Source organism: Bison bison, unplaced genomic scaffold (genome assembly GCF_000754665.1).
Source record: "Bison bison bison isolate TAMUID 2011002044 unplaced genomic scaffold, Bison_UMD1.0 scf7180017864317, whole genome shotgun sequence".
Lineage (NCBI taxonomy): Eukaryota > Metazoa > Chordata > Mammalia > Artiodactyla > Bovidae > Bison > Bison bison.
The window spans coordinates 3,335,389-3,362,329 of NW_011494889.1; the positions used below are offsets into that span (position 1 = coordinate 3,335,389).

Consider the following 26,941-nt stretch of genomic DNA (forward strand, 5'->3'; position numbering starts at 1 on the left):
TTTTTTTTTTTCTTTTTTTTTGCAAACGGAAGATAGAACTGCAGGAGCATTTAGAGGGCGCCCAGAGCAGAATCAGTAGATGTAGGGGACTATGCGGTAGGGGACTCGCTGGCAGTACTTCTCCCACGCCAGGCCATACTTCTTCCTACAGTGGTGCTCGTCGCGGGCTTCCCGGTGCACCAGCAAGATGGTGAAATAAATCACGTAGAAATACGGCAGAATGTGATTGAAACCTGGGGAACAAAAGTAAACAGTATTACCTAGTATTTTTATTTTTCAGTACACAACTACACAACATTGTTTCCTGCGTTCCCCAAATAGCCTAAAACTGGGGCGTCCCGTTACTCCATTTTCTCCAATAATGGGGGAAACAACTAAACCAGTTCATAAAATCCCACTGCTGTGTGGCAGGAGGTAGTATTTGAATTAAAAGCTATTCAAAGAAGAGTGATTAATCCATCCTAACAATCCTTCATAATCAGAACATCTGCCCTTCTAATTAAAGCAAATCTCTCCATTTCCTCCCCTCTGGTGCTCAGGGTGAGAACTGCTAGCCATCACTGCAGGGCAGGCAGAGCAGGGCAGACAGCACTGCAGGGTGTGGGCTGACCCGGACACACACAAAGCCATGTGTGCCTTTTCTTAAGAACCAAATTTTTTCAGAATCCATGTACAGCGAGTCATGAATAAAAGGTTAATTCATTCCTACATAGTCCGCTTAGGAAAAAAGCTACCAGACACAGTTGAAAACAAAGTTTTGCTTGCAGGATTTTAGAGTAAAACTTCATGCTCTGTGATTTCCTAATTCCCCTCAGACACAGGATGAATGAGGTGCTGGACAGAACACAGCACTCCGTCGGGGAACGAGAAACCCCAACCTCTAACAGAGACAACACCCAGACCCACAGAGGACAGACATGTGTGGGCGGCCTGGGAAAGAGTCCCATCAGCTCTCTTCCTGAATGCTTACCACATGGGAGGGACCACGCCAGGGCCATGATGAGATCACCCAAGTAATTGGGATGGCGAACAAAACCCCACCATCCAGAAACAAGAAGATTTTTTCCCGTTGAAGTATGAATGGTTTTTAAATCTATACAGAAATTAAAAATACATGTTTAAGGATTCTAAGACAAGCAGATACATAAAATCTTTACATAATGCAAAAATACAATAAATATAAACCAATACTTACGTGCAAGCCTTGGATCAGCGGGGTTTTTCCGGAATGCATTTTTCTGAGAATTTGCACATCGGAAGATTACAAATCCGCATACTGTAATTTTTTTAAAATTTAATTTGTTAACAATTTACATATAATCTTTATTTTAAAGCATCTGTAATTTCATTCAGAAATGATTCCTGTGTTCCAAGGAAATGTCCAAAGTACAGAAGAGTCTGATTTCTTAAGAACAATTCAAACCCTCTCAATCTCAGGATGACAAAAGAAGATCCAGTCCTGATATCTCACTATCTTACAGCTTTCCTCATCTACCTGGGGACACCTTGAAGGCAAAACTAACAAATATGCATTACTATTCATGGTGCACCCATGAATAAAATCTACTGCAGCCCACATTACAATAAAATCAATACTGGAGTTCATCTGTTAGTTATGATATCTACGGACCATAACATGAATGCTTCATTAATAAAACTATAGCTCAGAATCTGTACCAGAACAATATGCACATAAATATTAACATATGCCAAATCCCACTGCAAGCCTCTTAAGCTGGTAGCTTTATTTCAAATTTCAAAACGTCAAAACTAAGAGGCCCTGACATATGACTATGTATCATCAGTCCTCAATAAAGTAGTAAAAAATAACTCTACTCCCCATTTTTAGCTTCACTGTAAAATAGACATAGCCTGTCTTGAATAACACACAGGGATGTGTTAACCAAACCAACAGTGAAATTAAATCTTAATTTCAACCAGAGACTTGAATTTTTCTTCTACCATAGATATTAGTGTAATGAAACTAGCAACATTTGAAGTTCAGTGCTTGCTTTCCCTGCCCTCCCTCTGGTGGATGTGTTTAACGACCAGTGTAACAAAAGAAAAAGCCCATCCTGAATCCAACCTGCTACCATCAGCCAAGCTGTACTCCTCACTCTTCCCCACCACCCTGGTCAAGCTGTTCCCTCTGTCCAATGTGTCTGTCTCCCCATGCCACTTTCACTCACCCAACAGATCAAAAACCACATTCTCCAGTAAGTTTACAGTGATATTCCCCAGAGAGACGTGCTCTCTACCTTAAACTCCCGTCATATTTGCTCTAACAGTCCCTCCTCTAGACTCTTCCTGTGCCTCAATCCAGTGTCTGAGAGTGTTATTTCTTCTGTAAGAGCATAAGCTCTAGGAAGGCAAGACCATCTTCCTATTTTTCAAGTTACTACCAGAAAAAGAGGGCTCTCAACAAAAAAAAGTGAACCATTACTAAAACAATAAAATTGTATTGTTTTTAACAATAATTGTATTATTTTTAAATAAACAGCCTCTTGATGAAAGTGAAAGAGGAGAGTGAAAAAGTTGGCTTAAAGCTCAACATTCAGAAAACTAAGATCATGCCATCCAGTTCTATCATTTCATGGCAAATAGATGGGGAAACAGTAGAAACAGTGGCTGACTTTATTTTTGGGAGGCTCCAAAATCACTGCAGATGGTGACTGTAGCCATGAAATTAAAAGACACTTACTCCTTGGAAGAAAAATTATGACCAACCTAGACAGCATATTAAAAAGCAGAGATGTTACTTTGCCAACAAAGGTCCATCTAGTCAAAGCTATGGTTTATCCAGTGGTCATGATTGGATGTGAGAATTGGACTGTAAAGGAAGCTGAGCGCCGAAAAATTGATGCTTTTGAACTGTGGTGTTGGAGAAGACTCTTGAGAGTCCCTTGGACTGCAAGGAGATCCAACCAGTCCATCCTAAAGGAGATCAGTCCTGGGTGTTCACTGGAAGGACTGATGTTGAAGCTGAAACTCCAATACTTTGGCCACCTGATGCAAAGAGCTGACTCATTGGAAAAGACCCGGATGCTGGGAAAGATTGAGGGCAGGAGGAGAAGGGGACGACAGAGGATGAGATGGTTTGATGGCATCACCGACTCAATGGACATGAGTTTGAATAAACTCCGGGAGTTGGTGATGGACAGGGAGGCCTGGCGTGCTGCAGTCCACAGGGTCGCAAAAAGTCGGACACGACTGAGCGACTGAACTGAACTGAATAAATTTTTAAACAGGTGTTTTGTTCAAAATGATGTTTAAATAACTACTGAAGAACCCAAGGAAGAAGCATCCATTCTCTTTGCAAGATGCAAGAATCTTTTATGACTTAACTCATCCATCACAGATTATTTCATACTTGAGCTAATCATGGCCATTTAAAAGGGCACGCTGTAAACATGTGATACCACAGTACAACAGACTCAGTACACAGTATTTAATACACAGAGACTGAAATTAATACTCACGTTTCAGAGCAATGATTAGAGAAGCCATTGGCCATGACAGTTCATTTGGATGACTGACTAAATAAAAGGCCTGAAAGCTGTAGATAAATGGAACCCACACCAAATCTCCAAAAGCCAGCATGAATCCAAATCCATCATGTATAATGTCCATGGTTGTCAATAATGCTTCCTAAATGGGTACAGAGAAGGGAAAAAAATGTTTAAAGTTTAGGGAGAAAAGCTTCTATGTTTAAAGTATTCAAATAAAGTACTAATTTACAGTCAAATTTACAAAAAGCTAAAGGAAGGTGGTTGTTGTTCAGTCACCCAGTCGTGTCCCACTCTTTGTGACCCCATGGACTACAGCACACCAGGCTTCTTCACCATCTCCCGGAGTTTGCCCAAGTTCATATTCATTGCATCAGTGATGCCGTCCAGCCATCTCATCCTCTAAGATGAGACAGTACAGCAACCTAAAATGTTTAAAGGTAGGAGTGGGGATCTGTCTCCCTTGGCACAGGTATCACACTGAGTCATTCTGCTTCATCCTCTGTCACTCTAGCCACTCCCTCCATGATCCTGAACCACAGAGCTCCCAATGCCTCTTCTGCCTCCCCGCCTCTGCCTGGAACACCCTCCCCCAACTGCAGCTGAAGCCTGGCCTGTACTGCCTTCCTCAACCCACCACTCGCTGAAGCCAACTGACTGTCCTGTAACTCAGCGGCCCTCTCTACTGGACTGGAAGATGCGGGGAGCACCAGTTCCCACCCCAGCACCGAGTACAGGTGCGTTGACCTAGCTAATGTTGTTCAGTCACTAAGCTGTGTCCAACTCTTTGTGACTCCATAGACTGCAGCACTCCAGGCTTCCGAACCTAACTTCTGAGCATAATCTAGCTTTTCAGGTAGCTTGTCCACACTACTCGGCATCATGGGAAACTGCCTGCTTCACTGCTCAGGGTAAACCAGGGCCTGAATGCACTCTCTTGTGGATCTGGCTGGCACGAGCCAGAAACCTGCAGGCCCTGGAAGTGGAGACGGCCCTGTCTCAGGGCATCCCTAACCTGCCTCAGACTCTAGTACTCAACACTGACCAGAAAAATTAGCGAGTATAATCTCTATTAAAGAATCAATGTTTTAGGTTAAAGGAAAAGAGTGAGATCTCCAAAATGTATTCCCCCCTCCCCAGAAAGCAAACAAAAAGACCACAGAACAGAAAAATGGATGTTACAATTTCCGGGCCTGTTGGGTCACCCTCTAGTCAACACGCCTATTCTTTTGCACTGGGGAGCAGCCAAGATAGCACACGAGGGATGACGACAGGGGCACATGGGAGTGGGCAGAGGAAGTGACAAGATACCAACACCTGGTGCCAGAAGGGGCGGGGAGGACCCCCAACCCCACCCAGTTCCCAGGGACTCAGAGGGCTGCAGGACAGAAGCAGAGGCTCAGAGGAAGGGTCATTCACATTTAAGTTCATAGTCTCCATTTCTCAAGGTGTGCCACATTAACACGCAGAGGAATTTCTATCACTCAATCAAATAAGAAAATTATTAAGCATCCGCTAACTAAACAGCAGCGTGCCAGATACTAAAGAAAACCACAAAATCAAGTTTCTTCTTCAAGAGGCTAACTATAATCTGGCTGAGACAGTGATGACTTATTTAAAAAATAACTTCCCAACTTTAATCCGCTACCCTGGGTAAAAAACTGCCGCAAGAGTTTTGCCTTAAGACACAATCATTTTTTGTTAATTAACAGAAGTCAACGTTTGTTTCAATCTCTAGAAAATATGAATTTCTAAGTCACTTAAAAAGTGACCTCCATGACAAGACAGAAAACTCGAAGGAAGAATTACTCATCATCAGATAGGAATTTAAAAAAATAATCTCTGAGGGGATAAAACAACAGAGGAAATATCATTTGGCTTGTAAAACATACCCTACCATCTTCTGAGCATCTATTTATTACATAATCAAAGAAAGACCTCCAACTGGCAAGATGAAGTACATTTATAAGAGCTGGTGTTTTTTTTAACTTCAGAAACATGTTTAATTTTGAGTATTAAACATGGCTGAGAATTTTGGAATTTTCAGAGGACTCTGTATCAGATGCTCCCAATATCTTTGCAGTTTCCCAGGCTGAGCCCAGGTCTGCATTTAGTGGTAGGAGCTCAGTAAGAGTCCAAATGTGGCTACCTGTACTCAAGATCTGCTTACCTCCAAGAGGTCCTAATCTCCTCCCAAAGAAAAGGAAGATTATCAACATATCAATATCAAGTTCTCAAAGTCGCCTTGACTGAGTATAACCAAATAATACAATTTTTCAAAAACATCTTAAAGAAGGACTTTCTCTCAAAATGTCAACAGGGTGCCATGAACACTTGCTTTGGAATATCATGATGTAGGACCATCAATTTTGTTTTTAAAATTGAAAGAAAACTTAATTTAGAATTTGGAGGAAATGATTACAAAGATAATAGTAAATGATAAAACAGTTGTAGAACAGACCCAAAGAAGATACTGTTTTCAAGAGTAATATATTTTCAAGAGTAATATATTTAGATGAGACAGAGACTAGCAAACATTGCCAGTCTTCAAGTAGCAGAAAGAACTGATCCTGCATCAATGTATGAGAAAAGCCACATTAAGAGATCAGTGTCATTTAAACTGGTTTCCTCAGTGTATCATGATTTCTGATTTTATATCCATCTGATTAAAGTTATTCTTTGTATTCTGAAACACCAACAATAAAACAACTCCCCCAGTATTTAAGAACTAGCTGCTCCTTGATAATCCAAAAAATACTATCCTAATTCAATGACGCTTACTCCTTGCAAGGAAAGTTATGACCAACCTAGACAGCATATTAAAAAGCAGAGACATTACTTTGTCAACAAAGGTCTGTTTAGTCAAGGCTATGATTTTTCCTGTGGTCATGTATGGACGTGAGAGTTGGACTGTGAAGAAAACTGAGTGCCGAAGAATTGATGCTTTTGAACTGTGGTGTTGGAGAAGACTCTTGAGAGTCCCTTGGACTGCAAGGAGATCCAACCAGTCCATCCTGAAGGAGATCAGTACTGGGTGTTCTTTAGAAGGAATGATGCTAAAGCTGAAACTCCAGTACTTTGGCCACCTCATGAGAAGAGTTGACTCATTGGAAAAGACTCTGATGCTGGGAGGGATTGGGGGCAGGAGAAGGGGATGACAGAGGATGAGATGGCTGGATGGCATCACCGACTCGATGGACATGAGTTTGGGTGAACTCCAGGAGTTGGTGATGGACAGGGAGGCCTGGTGTGCTGCGATTCATGGGGTCGTGAAGAGTCAGACATGACTGAGCGACTGAACTGAAGTGAATTCAATGATAGTATTTGATCCATCCATTTTCATCCATTAGAATCACTAAGAAAAGAAGTTTTATTTATATGAATCGGTCACACCCACTAATTCAAGATTCACAGATCTTAAATATCTAGCGGCTGACAGAGCAGCTGACACACACGGACACCTACCACCTGTTAGCGCTCTCTGTGTGTCAGCTCACTGTGTCACGTGGACCCACGTTTCATTTAATCTTCATAAGCCGTGGAGGCAGGTTAGGTTCTCCTCACCTTGTGTGTAAGAATCTGAGGCTTGGAGGAGAAAAGTCACTCACCCACACCCAATGCCATCTGACTCCAAGGCTCTTAAAAATTACTTACCTCATTCCAGAGAGCATCTACCACATACAGGAGCTGGAAACTGTTGACCAAAATCATTGCTAATGATGGAACAGCGCGATTCTGTTCCTTCATCTCAGCCAAAAGCATCACAAGGTTAATGACCACCTAAAACAAAAGGGGCAGGTAGAGTTTCCAGAGAAAGGTGGTAATTTCCCAGCCAAGAAAGCTGCAGACACACCTCACTGAGAAGCCATCATCAGTGATGAGACACATCAATCCCTTGATAAGATGTACTGAGGTGGACACTTATTCTGTGGGAGTCTTGCCAAAGACACACAACCTAGTCCGATCATGAGAAAATGCTGGACTAACCCACATCTAGGGGCCCTCGTACAAAATAACCGAGTATTCTTCAGAAGTGTCAAAGTCATGAGAGACAAAGAACGACTAAGCAACCGCTGCAGACTAGAGGACACCAAATAACAAACAAGTGCACAGTCAGGCCCTGAAGAGAGTCCTGCAACAGGAAAAGGCCAACAGTGGAAAAACGGTGAAAACCTGAATAAGGTCTACGGGTTTAATTAAAACTACTATAAAAGGTGAATCTGTCATTCTTTTTTTTTTCTCTCTTTTTTAACTGCTATTCTTGATAACTATATTATGGCTCTGTCAGACACCAACATTGGGGAAAGTGATGTGAAGGAACTCTTACTTTTGCAACTTTCATACAAGTCTAAAATAAGGTAAAAGTACATTTTTTTTAAAAGGAAGAAAATACATTTTTTCTTCATAAATTCATCTACACTATTATTTTCTTACATAAACACAAACTGATATAGTCAAAATAATACAAACTCTTTTAACCTATAACCCATAACAACTTATAACCTATAACCTATAACACAACATCTTAACCCTTGGACTATATTTAAGGTAAGAAAATATTTGAAGTAGACAAATTTATGGAAATTTATAATTATTCCTAAAAACATACCATCTATAAGCTCACTTCAAAACTGTCTACATTTCTTTCTAAATGCAAGACTAATTTGTACTACTGAACTGAAATTTAAAAAAAAAAAAAGACATACCCATCCAATCAATCCGGGACGCAATTCACAAAAGTACTTGAGATCAAAAGTACCAATCCGAGGGTTTAACTCCCGGCCAATGAAGAAATCATAGATGGCATTTCCTAAGAAGGGAAAAGTTTTTATCCAAACGGGATTCCAAACCCAACTATGAGACTTTAAAACCGCACTGCTGTCTACTACCCAGGGTCACAATTCAGTCATCTCCAACAGCCTGGCAGATAGTCGGGGAGGACACGCAGGGGACGCCGGCCCCATCTGGAAATATCCATGCTGCTACAGGCATGGGACCTATGGGGCCCAGATTCCTGGATTTTGAGGGAACTGGAGTTTTTTTTTTAATGTAGACTCACAATTTTTAAAATAAGTCATTTAATTTTTTTTAATGTTTTTAAATACTTTAGAATTGACCAATTTATAATCTCTATTATTTGATTTTTTTAAAAAGGATATGTACTGTTTCAAACAAAATATAACATAAGCCATAAATGGTTATAACACTAATGTTACTGAAATGCTGTAACTTATTAAAATGTCTTACTGTCATCAAGTGACTAAAAAAGGAAGAAGAAACAAACAGGAAAGCATGAGGGGAGAATCACATTTTCTTCCTTTTATTTTTCTTAAAATTATTTTTCATCTTTTTTTCCCTATTTCTCATCTCTCATAAACTGAAGAAAGAAGAGAATTCTATGAAAGCCTAGAATTGGATGCTGAGGGGCCAGTGGGGGTGGGAGGGCACGTTCGTGGGAGGCGTTCATGGGACCCACGCAGTCTAACACTGCTCACCAGAGCTGGCCGGCGACAGTTCATCCTGGGGCGCTTTCAAAGCCCTGGCATAGAGGTAAACACTCAAGCCCGTGGCAAAAAGAATGGCTGCAAGCGCAAACTGCAGGAAGTGACGGTACACATAGTAAAGCTCGACATTCCAGAAGAAACACGCTCCGACGAGTGCAGATGTCAGGATAAAAGCATAGAATCCTTTAAAGAAAAAAGCGGGGGGGTCAAAAAATTAATGTTAACCCAGGGTTCACAAGAGATTTATACCATTGTAAAATAATGCAACATTATTTGTTTAAGTCTTAGTTTCATTACCCAGGCTAAATATACACAAGTGCATGAACAAGCAGTGCCCCTGAGGTTAGCAGTCTTCAATACAGATGCTACATCTCCCATACAGACTTAATCAATAACAGTATGTTAATTAATAACATAATTATTAATAGGACTTAATAATGACATATTTTTCATTGTGAACAGTCATCTGCTTTTAATTAAGAGAGAGCTGAAAAGAGGTGCACCAAAATTTACCATAAAAGAACCTCAAAATTCATATGGTCCAAACGCTCAGGCCCAAAGTCAAATGGCTAATTACTGACAGAGCTGGGCCAAACACACATTTTAAAGTGAGTGAGTGAAGACACTCAGTCGTGTCCAACTCTTTGCGACTCCATGGACTGTAGCCTACCACGCTCCTCTGTCTATGGGATTTTCCAGGCAAGAGTACTGGAGTGGGTTGCCATTGCCTTCTCCAGAGGATCTTCCCAACCCAGGGATTGAACCTGGGTCTCCCGCATTGTAAGTAGACGCTTTACCATCAGAGCCACCAGGGAAGTCCTGGTGGACACATTTTAAAACCCTAGGGTAATCTTGGTTATAAATTATGAATATTTTTATCTGAAATAATTTATCAATAATGGTCTCAAAGGACCCTGAATTGTACTCTATCTCCCAAACACAGACCTCAAGACCCTGCCCTCAGAGAATGCCCCAACACGAATGCCCCCTCCAGGGCCGGGCAGGAGACTGAGGGGACCAGCGGGCTGGAGACACCAGGGAGGGACTGCTGGGGCCCAGAGACAATGTCCATTCCAAAGTAAAAGAGACCACGAGGCCCCATGAGAGGAACCCCTGTTCCAAGCTAGCCCTGGTACAGCTTAACAGAGAGAGGCTGAGTGTCTGCTTTTTCTTCTGACTCAAGGAATAGTTTTCCTTTCAGGAGTCGAGTGTCTGCAAAAACTGTCCTCTAAGTCATCAAATCACATTTGGATAAAAACAGTCTAACACAGAAAAGAGGTAGATATTATAAGAATTCTGAAAGGGGGGTGGGAGGAGAGTTTAGGAGGAAGGGGACACATGGGTGCCTATGGCCAATTCATGTTGATGTACGGCAAAAACCATCACGATACTGGAAAGCAATTATCCTCCAATTAAAACAAATTTTTTTTTAATTAAAAAAAAAAAGAATTCTGAAACCAAAGTTTTTGTAAAGTAAAACTGTCATCTCTAATTAACTATTTAAATCCACGTTTTCCACATATCATGTTTACTCTAAAGAGTAACTTTGTAAAACACTCATTTAATGCTCATAAAATTTATGAATATTAAAGAAAAAGAATGGTAGATGAAGCAGTTTCTTGCTCTTGCTCTCTCGCCTATGTGGATTAAATTATTCAAAACATCTTAGGACTCTCCTTAGTTTATAATGGTAAAATCTTATAATGCTAGCGTGAGAGTAATCAGATGAGGTAATTTTAAAAAGAAGGATCAAGCAAAACTGGTCCAGCCACTGCTAGCTCCAAGCCCAAGGTTACTGTGCTCAGCCTGGGAGGAGCTGCGCCTTCAAAGGGAAGCAAAAACAGAAAAGAAGAGCACTCAGAAGTAAATGGGCACCTAGAGAGAAGCCCACAAAACACAGATAGTGACAGACCTGATGGCAAGAAGTGAACACCACCCCATCCCTCCCCAGATTCAGCCTCACTGGGGAAACAAGGCATAGGACAGATTCTAAAGCTGGTTCCAGAAGCAAGGAATCCGGTCAAAGTAAACAAAACATCTGACAGTAGCAGCAGACAAGTGTTACGCAACCACCATGGGTCAGGTGCTGAGCTAGGCTCGATGCTTTACACACCTGGCACAAGAGGCATCTTGAGTATCTCTGGCTTCCCCTCTGAAGCCCAGCAGAAGGATTTCAGATACAGTGGATGCTAGGCGAGCCACTGAAAAAAGCATCCGCAGTCAGACAGGTGAGAAGCGACAGGATTAAAACCGTCCAAGAATTAAAAATGATAATAATAATTCCCAAGGGAAGGAAAACAGTCTACTCAGTCTAGTTACAATGGAAAATCATTTAAGGATAACCACACTATATATATGCCTGGAGGAGGGCACGGCAACCCACTCCAGTATTCTTGCCTGAAGAATCCCCAAGGACAGAGGAGCCTGGTGGGCTACAGTCCATGGGATTGCAAAGAGTCAGACCCAATGAGTGACTAAGCACAGTGCAGCACACTATATATACATTTATTTCTTAAGTTAATGAAACTTCATCAGTCTTTACATGGCAAAGGTGGGCTGATCCTCTTCCTCAGCACACACTCCTACCACAGGAGGGGCTGGATCAAGAGGGACAGGGCCCTCTTGTTGAGACGTTCAGTGAGACTTCCACTCCATCCACTCAGAGCTCCCCCTAATGAGCGCCTTCTACAGGCTAGTCACTCTGCTGATGAGGAGGATACCACAAAGACACAGCCAAATCCCAGCCCACAGGCCGCCTTCTCATGGGGAGACCCCCATGAACAGACAAGCACACTGATGTCTGGAAGACCTATCATAGAGGAAAATAAGGCAGGGTAAAGGAAAGAAAGGGACCTGAGGGCTTCTCTGAGCAGAGAGACATCAGAGATGAGGCAGCTGACACTGGGGGAAAGTTTTCCAGGCAAAAGCACTGAGAATATAGCCTAGAGATGGCCCACAGGCCAGTGGCCGGAACAAATGGGCAAGAACTCCCAAGAGCAGGAGTGGCCAGGAAGCCCACATCAGTGTAGGACTTCACTTCATGGAGATGACTCAGGATGATAAAATGTTTATGCAAAACTGCTTCAGTGAATGATAAATGCTATTAAGAAAATAAAACTGGGGCTTCCCTGGTGGTCCAGGGGTTAAGAATCCAACCTGTAATGCAAGGGACACCACCAGTTTGATTCCTGGTCCAGGAAGACCCCACGTGCCACAGTACAACTAAGCCCATACACCATGACTTCTGAGCCTGCATGCCTAGAGCCTGGGATCCGCAACTACTGAGTTCACTCATTACAACAACTATTGAAGTCCACGCACCTAGAGCCTGTGCTCCAAACAAGAGAAGCCACTGCAGTGAGAAGCCTGTGCACCGCAAACAGAGTAGCCCCTGCTCACTGCGACTAGAGAAAGCCTACGGGCAGTAACAAAGACCCACCATAGCCAAAAATAAATTAATAAGTAAATAAAAAGAAAATAAAACTGGAGAGAGGAAAAGAGTGACTGAGGGGCTTGTTACTCTACACAGCATAATTTTTACATATTGGCTGCAGGTGTGAGCAGTTTATTTGCATGCCCTTTAGACTACTAAGGAATAATTAACTTTTTACTGCTCTGGTGCAATCAGCTTTGATAGTTTAAGAGTACAACACCCAAAAGTCTGTGCTATCAAGTCATCAATTTGAGTCTTAAAAAAAAAAAAATTACCATTTAATCTGTACTTGAGTCTTCTTCCATCAGTAAGAGGTGTTCCTTCTACAACCTTAAAAGAAAAGTTTTTTTAATTAAAAAATTTATAAAGCACATCACTTTACCGTGTGTGTGTGTGTGTGTGTGTGTGTCTTGTAAAATCACCTAAATTTCAATATGCCCAACAAGGAGGATTGTCTTTTGGTAGGAAAGTTTAGTAACAAGTTTCAAAAATCTTTGCAGCATGCCCTTTGGTGAAGTAATTCCACCTTCAGTTTATCTCAAATACAAATCTAGTAGTGACTTCTCTGTGTACTCAGACTATTGCAACAGCCACCCTCCCCCAACCATCCCATGTCCCACCACAAGACTAGATGTGTTTTCAAAAACCTGTACATCTAGTTGACCTCAAGCTCAAAATCCTTCAATGACTCCCCACTGCTTACAAAGTGGAGAACAACTCCAGCACCTCACACTTGTGCAGTCCTTTCAATCAGGTTCAACCCCACTCACCCAGTTCACTATGGCCCATACAGTTGATGGCAGGAACTCATATACTTTCTTGCTCTGCTATTTATAAATATATGCTCACCCAGTTATTCAATCATTTCATGTGATTCTTTTATCTCCAATAAGAGACAGTGAGTATGTTCACTGGACCATTGTATCTCTTCATGTGGATCACCCACGGCATCCCCATTAAAAGGTACTCAAGAAACACATGTGAATGGGATGAGTTAAAAAGTTCACATGCCCAGTGGCAACTAAAGTTTACTCCCCAATATTCAGAAACAGCGAAATTCATTATAAATTATACTAATATGGTATCATCTGTCTTTGGCCAAACTACTATACTCTTTCATTATCTGTGAAAGGGAACCCAGTAGAAATGTAATGTCTGTTTGAGATCACAGGATTAGCAAAACCACAGGCTAATTTCAAATGATTCTTATCTATTAAAGGTATCTAACAACTCCTGTGTTTGGTTTTAGTCTGTGAAATACATATATATATATATAAGTAAATATATATAAACCCCATCAAAACTGCTTTTCTCAATAAATATTATCTAGTTGACCTAACTTTACTTAAGTTTATCTGAACTTGTAGTTTTTACTGTAGAGTCTTATTACAAAAATACCTGAAAATTCACATCACAAGAATACCTGAAAATTCACATCACAAGAATCCTCTCTAAGGCCACTGTCATGGTGAGGTCCCAAAGTATTTAAAGTTTGCAGCTCTAGCCTCCTATCACTGGCATTCTCCATTCCCAATAAAACTGATCCTTTGGTCTACAGACAGTTGGCAAACCTGCAAAGCCCTAAGATCTTTAAATGAATTATTTATTCATTAAGGAATCTCATGTTCCTTTAAATATATCCAAGTAGAGGATTCTACTGAAAAAAAAAAAAAAGACTATACTCAGCAATGAGGACAAGTTTTAAAGACACTGCATGAGATCAACGGTCCAAACAACAAATTTCTGAGATGAAAATTTAAAAACTTATCATATTTTAAAAAGTAAAAGAAGCGGACTAAAGTCCATTGAGCTCAGTACCCTATCAGCTGATAATTTAAAATTCTGCACCTGAAATGACATATGAGGAAACTTTTTTCTTCCCCAGAAACCTCTGCTATTATTCGGGCTATTTTGCAAAACAGCTTATTCTTTTCTATTTGGTTTGGAAAGTTACACAAGAACCCTTAATCAGATTCTTAAAGTTCTACTTGATAAGCAAGTGTTACAGAACACAAAGAGTAAAGGTTTAACAAACGAAAATTTCTAAGCTTGGGTGGTTGTGACCATGGACAGCTTTTAACCTTAAAACTACTATCAATATCTTCACATAAACATGGGAATGGAAGGAAGACCACCTCACTGCACTGCGCCCCACCAACACAACCTTACCTTTCCAATCGGCAGTAAGTGGAACAGAGCCTGAAGGAGAAACCAGAGCAGGTAGGCCCCAAAGACTCTGGTTTCCCATAAGTCACCCAAAGCTGGCAGAGGAGGCGGGAAATTCAGAAGACTGGGCTCTTTCTGCTTACACATCAACAGCAACAGGAAGAGGAAGGCCGGCAGGCCAAGCATGATGAGAAAAACACCTGTAAATAATCAGTGAGCATTCAAGGCTCTTATTTCAATCCAGGCTAGTTTATTCTTTTTCAAGAATCACTTGAGTTTCTAGTGAAGGTCAGAACTCAAGTCTGGCTAGCTGTTTGAAACCAACGTCTAATGCTCCATGAGATAGTCCGCATGTCCACCTGTTACATCTTCTGGGAAAGCAACCACAGGCATAAAAGTAGTAAAAAAACAGCACACATCCAGAACTGAAGAGCTAGATTCCACCTCAGAAACCAACCTCTAAAACATTCAAAATTCAACCACAATGGGAGTAGATATGTTGAGATTCCAGCAATCTGAAGACTGAACATCTAAAAACTATCTATTGGTCTAATCTTTAAAAAACAGAAAACTTTATATCCCTAAGTTTCTAATAATTAAAACAGTATCACATTCAGGGCTTCCTTCATGGCTCAGCGGCAAAGAATCCGCCTGTCAGTGCAGGGGACGTGGGTTCAGTCCCTGATCTGGGAAGAGCCCACATGCCGCAGGACTAGAGCCTGTGCCCTAAAGCCCTGGAGCTGCAACTACCGAAGTCCATGCCCCTCGAGCCCGTGCTCCGCAGCAAGAGAAGCCACCGCAGTGAGAAACCCAAGCACGGCAACCAAGAGCTGCCCCTGCCCACCACAACCAGAGAAAAGTCTGCACGGTGATGAAGACCAGTGGGCCAAAAATAAATAAGTAAAATTATTTTAAAGAAACAGTATCACATTCATGTAGCATGTGCACAGACTGTTAAGCAATGTTGGACACCACCTAGAGTTACAACTTATAAAATACAAAGCAGTTAAGCCATGCAGAATTTTGAACCACTTGACACCAAGAAGTCCTTTCTTGGTATAATCTCATAAAACCTCACCAACTCCACCCACTTAATAACTCCGTCTCTGAATGCTTCAGATCTTTGACCCTCAAAGGCAACCTGTCTAGCAGGTAAGGTAGACACCATGACCCCACTGGAAGCATGCAGCTTATTCCCAGTGTTACTGCCAAGCAAGGCCCTGGCACCATGGTCTGATTATTAGCAGATTTCCCAATCACCAATCGTTCACTGTCCTTCCTACATACAACTATCATACCAACCTTCCCTTCGTCACTTTACACTTCTTTGCTCAAAAATCTATGAAAAGATCGCTAAGAGTTTTACATACAGCCACAAGGGCACCCTTTCTCCTCTATGATAACCCTCCCAAATACTCCCACTCAGGCCTTCGTACCTGTTGTTCCTCCTCACTGAAAATTCTTTCCAGGCTCCTGCCAGGCTCACTCCCTGGCTGCCCGCAGATTTCTTCAGAGAAAGGCCTTTTCTGCTCACTTTACAGCAATGACCACTCGCCCACCCTTCCTGCCCTCCCCAGGCTGATTCTGATGCCTACCAGGCACTCCTCCGAACTCCAAGTCCTTTGACTGTGTGGCTGTCACTTCAGAGGTTCTCAACAATGCAGGTCTTTTTGTGACAACTATTTCTTCCTTCGACTCTACTTCTTTTAATTTGATCTCTTCTCTTCTCGCACGAAGGCTATACTGTGTAGGTATATGACTACTCTCCTGTGACAAGTGGAATTTTTCCTATTTAAAAAATAAAAAGTATTAAGTATCTAAGGTCAATAAGTATCATGAATGCTACCACATTAACTAATTCAGTATCTTAATATAGCCATATAAACTAATAAATTTGTTAAATTACACTGTCTTTTTTTTTTTAACTTTTTATTTTGTGTTGGGGCACAGACGATTAACAATGCTGTGATCGTTTCAGGTGAACAGTGAAGGGACTCAGCCATGCATCATATACACATATCCATTCTCCCCCAAACTCCCCTCCCATCCAGGCTGCCACATAACCCTGAGCAGAGATCCATGTGCTATATGGCAGGTCCTTGTTTGTTGACCATTTTAAATATAGGGTGTACCTGACCACCCCAAACTTCACAACTATCCTGTCCCCCCAACAACCACAAGTTCATTCTCTAAGTCTGCGAGTCCCTTTCTGTTTTGTAATTCAGCTCATTTGTGTCATTTCTTTTTAGATCCCACACATAAGGGATGTCATACGATACTTCTCCTTCTCTGACTTCACTCAGTATGACATCCTCTATGTTCAGTCTTAATTCAAGGACAGAATTTTAGAAAAGATTCTAAGGAAAATGATGGTTTTCAATGTGCTTCTTTAGAGAAAGTCACTTTAAGAAAAAGATGGCCCAAGAGGAGGGATGAGCCACGTCATACCTGTGTGTGTTTGTGAGGCATGTCATTCCTCTCGATGAGCTCAGGCTCCCCATTGTATCTGTTGATGCTGTTTCCAAATGGCTTCTAAGTTGAAGAAATTAAAACATTTTAACCATAAGAATGGCAATTTAGTAAAAGGGAACATGATGGCAAAAATTCAGTGTTGTGAAACCCAGCAATAAAACCAATCAAAGATTTTCACAGTCTGAACTCAGCCTATTTCAGCCTATTTTTGCTAAAAATGAGATGGAATAGAACTGACTAGAATTTCCCAATCTTCAAAAGATTGGCTCTCAGAGGTTTCTATTGCGTTGGCCAAAGAGTTCATTTGGATTTTTCTGTAATATAACGTTTTTCATAAAATGTTTCGTCTTTTAAACAAAATTAGACTAAATCTTGTAATTTCACTATTCAATAACAGATGCTGTAAATAATAGGAAATGAAGAAACAGTGGGTACTTTCAGAGTACTACTAGTAATCTGTGAACTGCCTATTTTCTCAATTTCATCTACCTCATTTTTATTTAACCTTACATTTTCTCTCCCAACCCACTCCAGTATTCTTGTCTGGAGAATCCCATGGACGGAGGAGCTTGGTGGGCTACAGCCCACGGGTTGCAAAGAGTCAGACACGACTGAACGACTTCATTTTCACTTCACTTTCTCTCCCTAATTCTCTTTTCTCAACTCAGTCTCTTTCCTTGAATGTCATTCTCTTTAAGCAGTGGAGGGAATTTCTTATTGATGGTACAAAAGGAAGGACTTAAATTTACAAAACATTTTTCAGGCAATGTATGGCTGAAATCTGTAACTTTGCTTCTTTAAAGTCACAGACAGATTATACTGCTAATAAAGCAACAGGAGGAAAACAAATTAAAAAGATAAATATATCCTTTGAGGGGCTAGCTATCAGAAGACAACATTAATAGAGGACCAAGTTCTAGCTCAAATCAAGGTCTAACTGAGCAGTGACAGCATTCAACATATACTTAAGTTTATCAAAGTGCCAACGAGCCACTTAGCAGTGGTTTTGCAAATGTCCAGCATGTGACCCACAGCAACCACAAGTGTAATCCCGTAACTTAGCCAGTCAACTGACCCTAAACTATAATGACGGCAAATTGATAGGGTATCCACGCTGAAGCAAAGTAATGCAAATAGTGCAATCAGGAGTCCAAAAGAACGAGGATGACATGATGTCAAAGCTACGTGCAGTCTAAGTACAGTCTTTCATGCACATCACACCATCCTCAACTCAGCAATGAGTCCGTGGTGAGCCCAGGGCTCAACTGGTGAAGAGCAAAGCTAGTCTGTAGCTCTTGGGTCACCAGGACTGTAAGGAAGTTACACTGTAAAAAATATAGTAGTCATTAAAAGCTAAAAATGACATGTGACAGAAAGCATACAACATTTGTTCCTTACCCCGAGTCATCTGACTAGTAAAGAGAGCCACTGACAAGGTTCAAACTCACTAATAATCATCAAAATGCAATTTAAAACAGTGAGTTGAAAATCTCTGATGATCATATTGGTGGAAAAAAAAAAAAAAACTAATAACTATTATACTCAGAATGAGAAAATAGTCATTCATACCCTACCTGAACTGGTACAAACTTTCTTGAAACAATTTGGCAATATGCAGTAAAAGCCTCAAATCTACTCTATCCATCTGACAGAGCAGTTCCACTTATAAGATTTTATCCTAGGATATATCAGATGTGTAAGAATATTTGTTTATAATAATTAAAATTTAGAAAGAAAAAAAGCTAAATGCCTATCAACAAGGGTGCTAACAATTACGTTACCTCCATACAATTTATAGTAAATCCAAACAATACTATACAACAACAAAAGTGATGTAGGAAAATATAATAGACGGTTATTCCAAATATCTTAAAATTTTTAAATCTGACTACAAAACACTATGTAATAATCCAGTTTTTTAAGGTTATTAAAAATCTGTGTGCATTTTATCCAGGAAAGAGGTAACATTAAGTGAAGAGAGTAAACAATCACATTTATTCAATTCTGTTTATTTATAATTTTGATTTGGTCTATGATCCAAATTATTCATTGTGCAAGGTCCTACAGGCTCTGCATACCCTAATATTTCCAACCTTGAACTGTGAAAGTAATTCAGTTAAAAGTGTCATCTTTGAGTACAGAAGGTAATTAAGTACAGTGATACTAAGCAAGAATGTTTTTATACCATATATTATGTCTCATCTCATTCTTTTAATTTTTTAAATTTCTTTGTCTCATTATTTTCTACATGAACTTTTATTTACGATAATAACTTAGTTCAATCTATAATTTGCATCTATTTAAAATTTAAACACTGCTTTTTTTCTTTTAAAACCACAATATTAAGTAACACTCGAAACTTAAAAACATTCTTTTTCACGGCACTTAAAAGCATTATACCTTCTATTCTTCCAAACATTCATTTTCTAACATAACCTTTCCAACTCACCACCTTAGATTTGATGTTTCCCTGACATTTTAATATTATTAACTGCAGATCACATGCGGACACATAAAGGGGGAGACGTGATCTGGGCAGACTAAACGCTATCTGAGACTGGAGGGCTCCCAAACACACGCACCAGCACCAGCGGAGTCAGTTTAACTTCCAACATGTCTTTCCTGGCTTCCTTCCTTGCTTCCTTCAGGTCAGCCTGGTACGATGCTGAGGCGGATCGGCGGGAACCTTTTGGGAGCCGGCCAGGGGACCGGGAGCGAGACCTCGAGCGGCTCCCCCGGCGTCTGGAGGGAGAACTAGAAGTCGAGCCACTTTTCCTTTGCCTGAAGGAGGTTAAAGGCTAGAGAGGGAGGAGAAGGCAGAGCTTCAGCGTTTAAGTCAAAACACATGCAGACCCACGCTGCAAGAAGGGAGCAATGGCGGTGATTGGCATCAGTGCTTCTAAAGTCACTTCAGGAGCTCATGGGAGCACAGCATCCATCCAATGAGGCCAGTGACAACTGCGGCAATGGCCTGTCTCTCCTGAGGCCAAGGCACCCTTTCCACTCCTAACTCTCCTTTGATGATACTGCCATGAAATGCCTATTCTAAATCAAGTAGCTATATATTGTCTCAATAACATATACAAGAGATACAATAACATTGACTCAGACTGAGATGGGAACTTCCCTGGCAGTCCAGTGGTTCAGACTTCGCCCCTCCTGATTCAGGAGGTCTCGATCCCTGGTCGGGGAGTTAAGATCCCACATGCCTTGCGGCCAAAAAACCATAACATAAACAGAAGCAATATGTTAACAAATTCAATAAAGACTTTTAAAAATGGTCCACATCAAAAAAAAGAAAAGAAAATCTTTAAAGAAAAAAAGACAGATGATGGGACAAAAGTAAAGAGCACACAAAAAATAACAAGAAAATCAGTCCCACCGTTTCACTCCAAATAAAACAGTCAGATTTTGGAAAAAAGTCCAAGACTGGGTTACTTAGTAATATTTTACCCTGCCCTAACCTACTCCAAATGTTTCCAGGCATCTAGGCCTCAAGGAAGGCAAACTACCCCCCAGTCCAAATCCTTCCCACCCACTTTGTGTGGTCCCAGAGCTAAGAATGGCTTTACAGTTCTTAAATGACTGCAAATAAACTCAAAAGAAGAATGAAACTTGGTGGCACATGATTATCTGAAATTCAAAGTTCATTGTCTGTGAATAAAATCTCATTGAGACACTGCCATGCCCAGACCTCCTCTCACGCTGCATGAACTATACATCCCACAGTGCCTCAGACATCTGCAACCTGTCCTTTTACTCAAAACTGTCACAGACCCCTGGTCTACAGCACTTGAACTGTGGTCCATAGGCTGTGGGCTCGAGATGGGTTACTGATCTGAGACAAGGAATGAAATTGAGAAGAAATGAGTAGAAATTTTTATAGCATTTTGGCCAAGTCAATTTATGTCTATTGAATCTGAGAATTAAAAGTCAGGGCTTTTATTTTGTACTTTTTTTTTTCAATTGCCTAGTAATTATGATATATTAATAAGTACTTATATACCATGGATCAGATATTTTCAAGCTCAGGTCCTCCAGATAAGTTGAGAAGCCCTGGGCTCAAATCTGATGAATGTCACTCTCCTGATTAAATCTCAGTGTTTAGGATGAAGCCCAAACCCCTCCGGTTCTGGTTCCTTCTTAACCCTCCTCTGGCCCTTGTCCACCACACCCTTTCAGCACTGGTTGTCTGTGTCCACCCCCACCCACGCCTTTGGTACACAACCCACTGTGGAAGCCCCTGGCCCCATCACCTGAGTTTCTCGATCTGTCTTCAGCACTCAGCTCTGAAAGCCTGCCCCAAAACCCCAAGCCCTTCCCTATTCTTGTTATGCTCCAGTACCACCCATGACAAGCTGTCACAGAATGGCAGAGTGCATTAAACCAGAGAGAGTGTGATCTAAGTGTCTGACTTCAGCAGACTGGGAGCTTCTGAGGAACACAGCCCTGTGCCTCATTCATACACTTCCAGAGCCAAAATCAGGATATGACCCAAAGCAGGAGTGTGAGAGCCAGACCTCACTGCTCTAAGCTTAAAAACCACACCTACCAGGATTTCCCAATTATTATAAACATGGTCTATAAACCAAGGAGCGCTTACCTTGATATCACTCTCTTTCAATTCAAGTTCAGTTCCATCTTTGTATTTCACGTTGTAAAGCTGGGAGTTGCTGTCATGGCTCAGAATTTCTACTTCATAATAAAGCGAACTCCCAGGCCATCGACCTCTTACCACCTCACCATCGGCAAATTTCCTACTTGGCATTTTCAAAAATCTGTCTGAATAGTTAAAAAAAAAAATAAGAGTCTGAGCATATACACATTTGTCTTTTCTCATTAAACACTAAAATATAACTTTCCAAAATGTTTAACTGGTCAAGACTTTCGGGCTAAGCCTCTGGAGGAAAGAGTGTACAATTCCTGTTTTACAGTTGAAGCTTAAATATGTTAACTGTTTTGTCCAAGGCACAGAAAGACACAACGTGAAGTGGCAGAGTCAGGACACAGAGGTTCTTCTCTCTGCCTCACCATATTTCACTGGAAATCACTCTATACGACAAAACAGAAAGGCTCAGATGATTTGCACCATGCAAAACACCACCCACCTACAGTGACCACACTTCTTTAATTAGCAAGGCACAATCTCACAAAGTACACATATTTTCTGATTTATAAATCTACATAAACAGTAGTTCCCTCCTTATCCGAGAGGGATATTTTCTAAGACCGCCAGGCATCCCCAGTGGATGCCTGAAACCATAAAGTACAGAGCCCCATATATACTATGGGGAGATATACTATAGTCCCTTGGATACTACACATACGTACCTATGATAAAGTTTAATTTATAAATTAGGCACCACAAGAGGATAACAACAATAACTATCAATAGGACAAATATAGAACAATTGATTCTTGAGAGTCCCTTGGACTGCAAGGAGATCAAATATAATTAACATTATATAACCTACCAAGAGCGAGAAAAATAACTTCAAATTGAAAATGAAGAGCAAATTTGGGGTTTTCACAAATCTTTCAAGTTTTACAGCTGAAGTCTCAAATGTATACCAAGTAATTCTGCCAACCACATAACTAGGCCAGTATCCTAGCTCTTTTTTTCAAATGCCTACAAGCAAACATCAACCTCCAGTCATAGCCTTCTTTTCCAGTGAACCAAAGCACAGCCCATGAAGCCTGGTATAAGAACACCACCCTAAGAAGCCATAAGCAATCTGCAGGAATTGCCACTTACATGAGACCTGTTTGCTACTTTTTTTTCAAACATGGACTGATTGCTGGGTGCTTCTAGCTTTTAGGTAGTAAGAGCTTCTCCCTCAATGGACCAGCAGATTCGCATTTCCACAGGACAAAACCAGCTCCTCCTGACATCTACACAACACCAACTGAACAAGCTAGACCCTCTGAAGAAGGCAGTAAGACAGAAGAATCTCTCCTTGCATCACCTTCATCCCCGAAATATCCTCTGGGCATACAAACAGACATTCCTCACTCGGCTCCTGTCAAGAGCTGATTACATAACAATACCAACGTCTCAGAACTTTTGAAGACTCTCCAGAATTAAGAAAGGAGAAAGTCACATTATCACACCCCTCCTGAGAAAAAGTATTTCCCAAGCATCACTTTTCTTCCCTGTTAATCAATCATCTGAGAGGCAAACTTCACAAGCTTCACTTGTTTAGATAGATAGGAGCTGGCTGGGTAGATGAAAGAAAACAGAAAGACAGGTGGTGATTAGAGGATGTCAGTCCATTTGCATGTTAGGTACAAGACACCTACCTGAGATAGCATTACTGGGGAAATGAAGGGGTTTGGGCTGGGGGCGGGGGAGCAAGGACAAGGAGCCCAAATGCTCTGAGGATGAAGTCCCACCTGGCTGAGGAGTCCCGTGAGGGGAACTTGAAAAAAAGAAGGTGGTGGACACCTTGGGACCCGGAGGAGGGGCACAAAAAAGGAAGGTGACAACAGCAAGTTTTGCCTATTTCAACATTTGGCTCCAAGCCTCCAAACACTCAGAGGAAGGAAATGTGCCCGCTTCTCTCTTCTCTTCTGCCCCTTCCTTCCTCTCAGACCCCTTAAAATCAAACCTCTGTTACCAGTACTAGTTCTCTGATGCCAGTTGACCAGGGCTGGCAGAAGGCAATTACATCTTTCTACATGAAGATGTCATTCAAGTTTCAAATAACTCTTTATAAACTTTTGAAACCCAGTCCCTCAGGAATTAAGGGCTGCCTGTGTGTGCTAAGTTACTTCAGTAATGTCCGACTCTGTGCTACCCATGGACTATAGCCTGCCTCTCTCCATGGGATTCTCCAGGCAAAAAGACTGGAGTGGGTTGTCATGCCCTTTTCCAGGGGATCTTCCCGACCCGGGGCTCAAACCCAGGTCTCTTATGTCTCCTGCATTGGCAGGCAGGTTCTTTACCACTAGCGAAAATCCCTTGAGCAGATTCTGTCCCTTTCGGAAATTTTATTGCACAGATACCACATACACAGTATCTATCCAATACTGGTCATAGGTCAATGCCAAAGAGGTTTTTCTGTTACCAATCAAATATTTGGGGTTAAACAAATTAAGATATCTCACGGATATCTTAACTCTAAACTCCACTTAAAAGAAAAAGAATTAGGAAAAGCAATCTTTCATATGGTGGTTGAAAAAGGAAAAAAAAAAGGGACAAACCGGCATTCTTCTCAGAAGACCTCTATCTCATACACAAATGTTCCAAAAGATGAAACCACCACCATTATGATGGTACACCTCCACTCTGCACGAGTATCACACAGTGCCTCACATCCTAACCCTGCAGGAGTCACTAGGCAGGTAGGACAGAAAAGCCCCAGGACATTTATGCAGTCACCGTACCATCACCTCCTGCTGCTACTGCTGCTAAGTCGCTTCAGTCGTGTCCGACTCTGTGCGACCCCATAGATGGCAGCCCACCAGGCTCCCCCGTCCCTGGGATTCTCCAGAACACTGGAGTGGGTTGCCATTTCCTTCTCCAATGCGTGAAAGTGAAAAGTGAAAGTGAAGTCGCTCAGTCCTGTCAGACTCTTAGCAACCCCATGGACTGCAGCCTGCCAGGCTCCTCCGTCCATGGGATTTTCCAGATAACAGTACTGGAGTGGGTTGCCATTGCCTAGAAAGTCAAAAGATAGGCCTCCCTCAAAAGGGAGGTTTTAGCCAAGTATGTCTGCAAAGAAAGATTCTGTTTACTGAACACAATGACTTCATCCCCCCATTAGCAGTGGAAACATGGGGACCCTCAGGCTTTTCTCTATTAAGCCACATGCTTGCTAACTTCAGTGTCAGTTGGCACTGGAATCCTTACACATTTCGGCTCCAATATGTTACTGTTTATCAGCACAACAGAATGTGCTATTCCCTGCTGATCACATCTTCGGTCATCTTTCTTCACTTTCCCAAATCAGTCTAAACATGGCAAAGAAAGGGGAGTGCAAATGAAGTCTCACAGCTTCCCTCTTCAACACCTGCACCCAAGGCTGGCCTACCCGGCAAAACCCAAACAGGAACCCCTGGCCTAGCTCCTGCCCCTGCCGCAGGGTGCAGAAGAAACTGCCATCTTCCTGGCTGCACAGGCAGAATGGCCCCACTATAGACCTAAGCAAAATAAAAAACTGAAGGAGCAATAAACTCCCTCCTACTCACCCTTTCCCCTCCTCTCTAGACAGCTCTCAGAAACCAAACTTAAATTGGACTTGGCGCTCGATCTAAATTAGTGCACACACACCCATCCTTTCCTCCATGGCAGTTACTACGGTGTCTTTACAGATGTGCACGTGCTTATTTGCAAGGTCCCTGAGGGCTGGGACCAGAAGCATGGGTCTAGCTGGGTCCGGCCGGGTGCAGGCTCCTCCACACATCAAGTAAGCAAGTTCACTTGCTCCGGGTTGAACCCTTGAATCGTCCACGCGCTGTCCAATGTATCTACTGGGTCATTCTGAGTATCAACAGCCTGATTCCCGATCAGACCGCGTAATTATTTTGGTGAACCGCCTGGAACCAGGCCCTTTGCAGTCAGGCGCTTATTTTTTTTTAAGCCTTAAAAAGATGTATTAAAAAGAAGGGGGGAAAAGGATCGAGCTTTAGCAGGAGCACCCAAACCTGCCTAACTACCCGTTTTTTGAGTGCGCAGAAATACCGGGCGGGGGAATGCAATGCATGCAGCCAGCCTTGGAAGTCGCCAGAGACGGCCACGACCCTCCAGGCCAGTGACAACCACCGACAATTAAAGTCAACTTGGCAACCCCACTTCCCCGTCCGCCAGGCTGCCGCGCCTGTTCTGCCTACCCAAGAGCTGGGCCCGCCAAGCCACCCGGCTAATCTGTCAAAAAAGCGCTCAGAGCAGTCTTGGGAGGGCCGATGCTGCAGGGCGGGGACAAAGGCACCGGGGTGGATCACCCACCCACACATCCTCCCCAGCCAACATCATTTTACCCCGACGCGGCGCGTCCAAAATGGAGGGAAACGTCGGCAATTTAAAACCACAGCTTCATTTCCGCAGCTGGCCGGGCCGGGCGCACTTCAAGCCTCGCCAGCAGCCGCCCGGACCGACCCGGAGGAGGGGAGGGCGAAGCCGCTGCTCCACGCCAGGCGCCCCGGGACCCCCTGTCCTTCCGCCGCACCCTCCCCGCGGGCCTCCCCCAGATCCCTTGGAGACCGCGCTGCGGGGAGCGGGGCGGGGTTTCGGGAGCTCACCTGCTCAGTGATCCTGCGGGAACACGAACGGCTTCGGGAGAGTCGCAGAGCAGCAACCCGGCGGCGGTTCCGCGCGCGCGACACTGCCCGCTTTCGCGCTCTCGCGCTCCGCGGTCCCGCGGCCCGGGCGCGCGCCTCCCCCACCCCGCCCTTTCCTCGCCCCGCCCCTCTAGCCAGCCTTCCCAGGGTTCCTATTGGCTCCTCGGCCTTTTGAATCATGCCCAGAGCTGTCGATTCGTCACGAGACGTGGCGCGTCCGCCCCCCGGCCCCACCTAGCTGCCTGACCAGATCTGCGGGTGGCACATCTCGGAGCATTAGCTCCTGGCTCGGCCTACGAAGGCTGTGTTTCCCCCGGCCTTATCTCAGCCGCCAGACCCACGGACCGCTCGCTCTTCCCCACCCTTTCCCTCCCGGCACTCGCGCCACAGTTGCCTGGCGATACAAAGCAGGGAAATTGGTGTATGAAGTACTTTGGCGAAAGAGATCGTAAAAAGCTGTAAAGAAAATAAATTTGCATAACGATCACTAAAGATCAACTTTCCGAGGCCGAAAGTACTTCTTGCTGAAACACTATTAGTGCTCTCCTTACTGTGTTAAAAAAAAAAAAAAAAAAACCTCT

General features: G+C 42.6%; 1 protein-coding gene across 1 annotated transcript; it reads right to left on the reverse strand.

Annotated features, from left to right (window-relative positions):
* Positions 1-26,451, reverse strand: LBR (lamin B receptor). Its single transcript, XM_010852853.1, has 14 exons — positions 26,322-26,451; positions 21,685-21,863; positions 19,664-19,879; positions 17,058-17,141; positions 16,205-16,397; positions 14,613-14,809; positions 12,719-12,773; positions 9,002-9,193; positions 8,213-8,316; positions 7,161-7,286; positions 3,480-3,648; positions 1,196-1,276; positions 971-1,093; positions 1-233 (listed from the first exon to the last, which is right to left on the reverse strand). Exons 2-14 carry the CDS (start codon positions 21,847-21,849, stop codon positions 73-75), a joined length of 1,866 nt encoding a protein of 621 aa, XP_010851155.1. The 5' UTR covers positions 21,850-21,863; positions 26,322-26,451; the 3' UTR covers positions 1-72.
* Between the last annotated feature and the right edge of the window lie 490 nt (positions 26,452-26,941).